We start from the raw sequence: 8723 nt of genomic DNA, 5'->3' as shown, positions 1-8723 counted from the left end.
AAAGCCTGAGGATACCACATCTGTACACACCACTTCTGGGGTCTGTAGCTTTCTCTTGTTAAATCAATCTGCTCTCTTCCTCTCAAGTCTCTCCTCACCCCCTCGAACCACATGTAGTCCTATTCCAGAAACTCAATAGAACCTACAGACACCTGAAGCAAAGAGTATCTAATGAGGTAAATGACAGAGTTATTTTTTAAATGATTCTTTATTCATAAACTTGATGCAAGTTTACAAAATTTACTGTACATTGCCAAATAAATTTGCAATGAAAAATAAACTCCAAAAAAAACAAAGCATGCCAAATGTGCAGCTGTCAATCTGCTAGCCATCAGGATATTAAAGAATTCAATAATGTATTCAAGATTTAGCCTTAGGTTTAAGGAACTGTAATGCTTTAAAGAATTCTGCCATGTCACTTATCTGAGCAACTGTATCAGAACTGTATACAAATGTAACCATGTGAACAAGAATGCCAGAAAATCTGTCTCTACTGTCCCCTCAACCACACAATGCAGAAGTGCCAAGTCTCTCCAATGTGGTTTACAAAGTTAAAAACTGAATCTCAAAGCAAATGTGTAAGAAACACTTTTGAACTTTGTAAGTGGTTTGTGCAGAAAAATGTGCTTCTGGATTTCATTTTAAAAGTGCTTAATAACTAGAAGTTACTTTTAAATCAAACGTGGGCATATAAAAAATCTATTACCAATCAAATAGGACTGATTCAGGTAAGGCAATAAAATGGAGAGTATACTGATTTGGGTCAGGTTTTATAAAAGAATTAACATGTATAGAGTTCCTATTAGTCTTTAAGTAAAAGCCATTGTTATGACTACAGCAAAAAATTTAAGAGTCTCCAAATTAGGGATCTTTTTGTACTTCACTGTGCAGCTTTTGCTCAAGGAGTCTGTGTGCCAATCACTTTATAAGTTTATTAGTTTACAAACAATTGCAACATCCCGTTAATAAAATGGAAATGTAAAATGACTTAGTATTTTAAATAACTTCAAGATCTGTATCGCAGATCTTCATAAGACATATTGAACCAATAAACAGATTCAGCCCAGCAAGACTGTGATGCCCCAGTGGAAACTGCTACTATAAGCCTTACTAGCTTACTTGGCCCAACCCTGTGCTTCACGTTACCTAAAAACTACAACACAACTTAGGTAAGAGCATATCTTCCTCTGGGAGATGGCTCATATCTTTACATGGCCATAAAAAAGTTTAACATTTTATTGAGTAGGTCTCCTGTCATTATTTTGGCGAAATCATAAAATTGTTTTAATCTGAAAAGGCTACTGTGATTTAGACCTTACATTTTCTAAACCAATATTAAACACCAAATAAACCTTTATTGGCTCCAAGTGAAATAAGATACTGCAAGTCCTCGTAATGCACGAGCTCATTACGGAAAAGTTACCCTAAAGTCGCAACTTCAGTAACCTGATGCTGACTTGCCTGCTTAACAGATTTCATTTTTCAAGAAAAAGAGATATAAGGAGTGGCCAGTGTGTGTATTTATCAAGAAAAATACAGTAAAGGACTCACTGCTGAGTCCAAGATACCTAAAATGAGCAAAATGAGAAGACTATAAACTTATACAGGATGTCAGTTGACAAATTATCCACTAAAATATCTATGAGCTAACGTCTTCGGTACTGCTGTTATAGGGGCACTCAAAGCTGGTCTGCATGGTGGGAAGATTTTCTTTAAAGCAACATTGGTCCAAACATATGACAGTCAATACATTTAGCCATCTTCCTTCGGAGGGGTGTACCAGCCTGAAATAGAATGGAAAAAAATAATGTAATTCTTTAACTAAGAGTAATGGCATTTTATTAAGGTTAGCTACTTTCTCTACTCATAATTTTCATGTTTAAACCTATTGTAAAAATTATACTTACACTTGAGTTAGTACCATAGCATTTTACTGTTTACAGTGCAGATGCTCCCTGATTGACAATGGGATTCCGTGCCTACCTTATGCATGTGTTAGCCCACAGTGGGCAGAATTATCTCTCACAATGAGTGTGCTATGGAGCACTAGCTGTTGACTCTCATGATCTCTGCCTGACTGGGAGCTGCAGCTCAATGCTGCTGTTCAATATCACAAAGTATATCACATATCGCTAGCAGGGGAAAAGATCAGAATTCAAATTCAAAATACAGTTTCTATGAATGCATATCACTTCCACATCATCATAAAGTCAAAAACCTCTAGGTCAAACCACTGTAAGTAGAGACTATCTGTATAAAGTTATTTTTTATGAATAAATTGTATATAAGTTTTCAACATAAGATCTCTATATTAATGGCATTTCTAGCTAAAGATGAGTATGTAATACTAGACTACAACGTAGGCTTTATATTTCCATTTAGATTCTGTATTTAAAAGTAAACCTCACTGAAAATAACTCACCCTCAAACAAAATCCTGGCATTTTATTACGAGAGGAACTTGGATTGTCATCAGTGGAATGAAATGCTGTGACTTCAGCTGTGAGGAAGCCATCTCAGCAGGTGCACTAAGTGACTGTACCTAAGATCCATTAGCAGCAGAAACCAAACTAGAGTCCAACTCCTGATCCTGAATCTACTGCTCTCTCACCACAGCTGACCTTACACACAACCACACTTTCCCAAATACAGCACTTTCTGTAACATTTTTAAATGCTTACTACAATGTTTGCTTTAAAAATAAATAAATAATAAAATATGATTGTTTCCAGACTCAACAAAACTTTAAGCTCTAAGCAAATGAGACTAAATTCTGTTTGGTAGGACACTACCATTGGAACAGTATAAACGCACCAAGGCTGTAGCACTCCATGTGGTTACGAACTGGCATACGGGTGTTTCTAGATCTACTAATTTAGGGGGCTGGAGAGGATTATTATCAAAATCCACACTTGCCCTCAAGTTTGAGCGTTTCCCTCTTCAGAAATTTGAGAACTGTTTTGAATTCAGGCATACCTCGTTTTACTGGGCTTCACAAGTGTTGCATTTTTTACAAACCGAAGGCACAGCCTCCACCAGCAAAAAACCTATGACTCCCTGAAGTATGGCATTTGCATTCCTGCGCTGGTCTGCAAACAGATGCCTCCGAGGTATGCCTGTACTATTCTCTCAGAAGTAAGCAGTCACTGACAACGTGACGTTGCCTTTGTCATTAAAATAAAAGCAAGCACAAAACACAACTCTTAAGTCACAAGCTATCACATTTCTAGCAAAGTAGAGAACGGTTTATTATAAATACTCCCTAAAAGAAAACTACTTTGTATTTCTTTTTATTTATTTACTCTGCACACAAAAAGCATCGGTTTCACTAGCTGCAATGAATATCTTATCAGCACTTAGCTACAAAGTGCTGCATGATACTTTTTTTTCCTCATAAGTTTGGCGAGACAGACATTGTGCCAATTTGAGAGATGAGGAAACTGAGACTGAGAAGTAACACGACTTGTTCAGGGTCACAGAGCTGGCGGGTGACACAAATGGCACTGAAAATAGGTCTTCTAACACCAAGTCAACTTTTATTACCTCACTGTCAGAGATAAAAACTCAAAATATGCATTGTGAATATAAGCAAAATTTCAGGAAGGTCAATGAAGTTTATGAAATGTATTTTAGGATTTTTTAAAAATATGCAGCTCAAATACTCTTAAGAGGATACTGATATTAGAAATTAACTTGGATAGATAAATGTGTACAATTGTCAAAAAACACTATATCACCTGAAGTTGTTTCGGAAACAGCTGGTTCAGGATCCTGGCCTGCACTTACTCAGCATTAACAAGGTAACTTACTCGGTTCCTATCCTAACACCGTATCTTCAAATGAACAAAATGATTCATTCATTAATCTACTAAAAAAATCTTCATTCTGACTCAGAGGTTCTCAGGCTAAGTATTTAGGACGCCAAGACTTTAAATGAAGCACAGTTTGTGTATCCTCAAGTTAACTTTTTTCACTGTGGTAACTGTATTTTATAAGACATTAAAGCACAAACAAAAATAAAACAGGATAAATATCAACAGTACATTAGGTAAAACTCATAAATGGCAATAAATACATACTGAATTAAACATACCATTTTTCTCGTGTATCTGTACAATGGAATTATAAGATTGTTGGGCTCTTGCTAGATTATATTGATTCTGAAAGAGAGTTATACATTTTAAGTCAAAACTCTAAGTAGATGAAAATCATGAAAAATAATTTATGGATGTGTCACCACACAGGAAACAATTATATTTCCATTTCAAAATGATTTTTAACCAAATACCCCCATTTCTCAATTTCTTTATTGTCTACCATTTTAGAAGAATGAGAAAACCCAAATTGTACTCCAATAAAATCTACAACCTTCACAGTTCATCTGTGTAAGTCCTGCTACCACTACACAAGTACAACTCCTTACAGCTCTAGTGTCCCTCTCCACACAATGAACTGAGTTAAAGAATGCTATTGCAACCTACGTAGAACTCATTTTTTGCTTCCTCTGTGAGGTAAGATTCTAGTGGACTCATGCTTTGACCTGCAATATGGTTACAAAAACATATTTAGATTTAATACTATTTGGACAGGCATTTAACACAAAATTCACACAGAACTTTAGGAACAGCTGAATTTGTTTTTAAATGTTAGGTCAGAATGATTTCCCTCCCACAAATATTTTTCCAAAACATACTAACTTCACAGCCCATCCTTGGTCCACTCATGTGTTTATAGATAACTACAATTAGACATGAAAAGATGTTTCTGATATAGGAAGTAAATAAACAGAACTCAGTGGTTAAAAGCAGAGACTAATGTCAGAGTGTCCGGTTCCAATCCTTGCTCTGCCACCTACCACCTTAGACGAATTACCTAACCTCTGTGGGCTTCAAGTGCCTCATCTACAAAATGAGGACAAGAAAAGTATACTACTCTTAGGTTATTAAGAGGATTGAAAGAGTTAATACAAGTAAAAAGTTTAGATTAGAGCTTAGCACATAAATGCTCACAGGGAATTAACTATTATAACATGATCTCAATTTGGGGCAAGTTCAAAGTACATATAATTTTTTATTTATTAGCAATATACATACCAATAACAAGATCAAAATTATACATGCTTATCTAGAGTAAAAATAACAAAGACTAAAAGAATAAGAAGAAGCCTCATAAGATAGGAAATATACATGTTACAGTTTATATGACATTCTTAATAAAAGTACCTTATTTGCTCCAAACTGCACTCTGGCTTTGCCTTTGACTAGGGTGGCATTGATCTGCATGATGACTGACTCTATCGAGTAGGCACTGCTCCAGCCCTACAGGGAGAAAAAAGCCTTCTCTAAAACACAGCAGTATTCCTGATTACCACTTAGGAAAGCTTAACAAAATGGCCTGTAACAACTCAACAATAGCAAATTAATATTAAGATGTTTGTAGTCAAGAAGTTAAAGTTGAACCATTTCCAAAATCTTACACACACAAAAAACACCTGTTTTAAATGCCAAACACGAGCAAATTATAACCTTAAATATAACTTACTTTCTATCTTAGCACAGATAAAACAACCAAAACAATGTCATTTTACTGGTTTAACCTTACATAGCTTTTTCATTATTAAAAGTGGCCGCTATTAAAAGAAAATTTTTAAAAATTTCAAAGTAGGTGCTACTGCAACAGAGCTTTTCCACTCAGAATCTAATTTACACAATCAAACCACGCAGACGTTGGAGACCATGAGTGCCATAAAAAAGAGTCACCTGTTTTGTGAGAAGTTCCATACATAACGCGCCACCACCCAACACGTACCTTAAAAGAAAACAGGAATCATACAAAATTCTCTAGATCTCAGTACTCCTTAATTTTTGAAGTACCATTACTAAGAAAATATGCATACATGTAGAGATACGACGATAACAGAAAAACAGAAACAGTTGTCACGGTTACAAGACTGAGTAATTTAAAAATTCTAATATCATCTCTCTAATACAGTCTTAATTTTTTTAAAATAATGGTTCTTGGTAACAGATTACTTATAGACTTTTCAGATATCAGAAACTAAGAACTAAGCCCTAAATATTCCAGAGAACAGAGGCAGGAGAATCCGTTTCCTTAGAAGACATTCAAGTATTCTATTCAGCTGAAAATTTCTCTGCCTCCATGTTACACAGCCAAGGATTTTCCCTCCAACACAAGTAATGACTTTACCATATCTGTAATAACGAACATCTGCAATTACGGTTTAAACTGTTTTTATTCATTGTGTTGTGAGGTTCTGGCCTTGGAGCCCCTCGCTGTGACTCCTCAATTTCTCTTTCTAGTTCTGAGGACTGTTGTCTGAGCCAAAGATAACTTCTGGGGATTTCCCAGAGCTCTCCTAGGAAATCATTACTTAGATCAAGATTCTACATCGCTTCTTGGCCTTTTGGCTAAGATCCAGTATAGATCAAGATTCTTCAGCCTTTTAACACTTTCTCAAACAAAATAATTCCTCCTTTAATGTTATTTTAAACTCAAAAATGCATTAAATATCATGCCTACAAATAAAATCAAGGGAATGATGATTATACAAGAAAAACTGTAGTAACCTTAAAAATAAATAAGCTAAGACCACTGATTAGGTCCATGTGAAAACTGAGTCCACCACAATTTTTTTTTGTCCTCTGAGACTTTGTCCTGCCTGTACCTGAAATTCGTTCTGCTGCCTACTTTCCCAAATGCTATGGCCCCGCGCCCAATAAAACCTGCCAAGACCATCCAGCCTGTGAATTTTGGATTCTAGCTAACCAAATGCATCCTCATGTTTAATAAACCAAATTACTTTACAAAGTAAGGAATCTAACAATTATTTATTTGAATAACGGGATAATAACCCCACTGTAGAAAAAATAATCAGTAAAGAAAAACTATGTAAAAGATTCAAAAACAGAAAATGGCATTATAGTCAGCTCTCTGTTCAAACAATCACAGATTGAAAATATGTATTTTTTAAGTTACATCATTGCTGACATGTACTATGTAGTTAGGCTTATAGCGGTTGGTGGTTGTGTCTGTACTGAACATCGACAGACTTTTCTTGTCATTACTCCCTAAATAATACACTGTAACAACTATGTACACAGCATTTACACTGTATTAGGTAATATAAGGAACCCAGAGAGGAGTTAAGTATACACAAGGTTATACACAGGTTACATGCAAATACTGTGCCATTTTATGTAAGGAACTTGAGCACCCAGGGATTTGGGTATCCTCGGGAGCCCTAATCCAATCCCCCTAGATACCCGAGGGACAACTATATTCCTAACTTTGTGTGTCTGTCTCCACAGCTAAGTGGTAAACTGTTTAAGATCATAAATTCTTAATATTCTTGGCATTTCTTGCAACAAAAATGTGAAACAAATCTATGCTGGTCAAGTTTATATCAGATTTTAAAATGAACTGATAAAAATATTTTTATACATTTATTCTGAATTTACAGAATTTTTCCAAAGTCTTTCCTTAGTCATCTATAGCCACCCTTATTTTTAATCTCAATGAAACTATATCAGCCATAGAGATGGGCAAAATAAGGACTGAATAGTTTTAGACTTTGATCATAAATGGATCATCTCACAAAGTGAATTGGTCAGCTAAGCATTTCAGAATTCTCAAATTAGTTTAACTGCTCCTACTTTGAGGGTCTACAGAACACTTCATAACTAACCTAATACAAACTCTGATCTTCTCCCAAGCTTCAATAAAAATGCATGACAATTACCATTTGTTTCTACCAAACTGTAACAACCACCTCTAGAAGACATTTGAAGGCTAGCTCCACAGGCCCATGAGATTTCTGTGATTTTTCCTAGGATCACAGGCAGATGAGAATCATTCTCTAATCCTAACTTCCTCTAGACACACACAATTTATATTTGAGAAACATCTGGTTTTTAATGGTGAAATGTATATAAATAGGGACCATGAAAAACTCTACCTCTAAACAACGTAATGGTTGGTACCAGTGGTTCCCAAACTGTGGACCCCAGACTAGCAACATCAGCTTCACCAGACCAGAGACTGCCTTAGAAATGCAAATTCTCAGGCCCCACCCAGACCTACTCAATCAGAAACTTTGCAGAAAAGCCTAGCATTCTGGCCTCCTAGCATTTAACTAGCCCTCCAAAAGATTCTAATGCACACTATCGAAGAAAAGATCACTTACACTTACCCTCCTGAGAGAACAGGTAACACCACTCGAACAAATGGGGGATCAAATGGAAAGTTATCCTGAAAAGCAAGTAAGCACATTTAATTAATTTCAAGAACATCCTCAATACTATATTATTTAGAAGATTTTAGTTTATAAACAATGTATACACTTGTTATCTGACGATGAGTGAGGGTCATAAAAGTAAAAATAGTACCAAAAAATAAAATGGAATCAAAGCAAATAAAAATGAAAATGAAGATCACGCTCAAGCAGAGCGATGTTTGGTTAAGTTTATGAAATGTCCGCATTCCAACAGAGCTATATAAAGGGACAGTCCAATGATAACTAGGTCATTTGGATCAATCTTCTGACTGGGAACTGGAAAAAGCGGACAAAATGTAAATCATAACAGAGCTAAGATCAAGAAGAAAAAGTAACCCCACAGAGTGGGGCCTCCCCCCGCCCAGGTTTTCTTCCCATTACAGCAGAGGAAGACGAAAGCTTAAGAAGCTGAACAGAAGTCGCAGACTCAC

General features: G+C 35.8%; 1 protein-coding gene across 1 annotated transcript in view; it reads right to left on the bottom strand.

Moving 5' to 3' along the window:
* Nucleotides 1–648: 648 nt before the first annotated feature.
* UBE2Q2 (ubiquitin conjugating enzyme E2 Q2) overlaps nt 649–8723 on the bottom strand; it is a 30311-nt gene continuing 22236 nt past the window's right edge. The window contains exons 9-13 of the mRNA XM_087829126.1: nt 8209–8267; nt 5759–5807; nt 5222–5317; nt 4093–4159; nt 649–1784 (exon numbers count right to left, since the gene is read on the bottom strand). Of these exons, the coding sequence (XP_087685252.1) occupies nt 1753–1784; nt 4093–4159; nt 5222–5317; nt 5759–5807; nt 8209–8267 (303 nt within the window). The 3' untranslated portion in view covers nt 649–1752. The remainder of the gene's footprint in view (nt 1785–4092; nt 4160–5221; nt 5318–5758; nt 5808–8208; nt 8268–8723) is intronic.

Source organism: Miniopterus natalensis, chromosome 22, assembly GCF_054644295.1.
Source record: "Miniopterus natalensis isolate mMinNat1 chromosome 22, mMinNat1.hap1, whole genome shotgun sequence".
Taxonomy (NCBI): domain Eukaryota; kingdom Metazoa; phylum Chordata; class Mammalia; order Chiroptera; family Miniopteridae; genus Miniopterus; species Miniopterus natalensis.
This window is presented reverse-complemented; position numbering and strand designations above follow the sequence as displayed.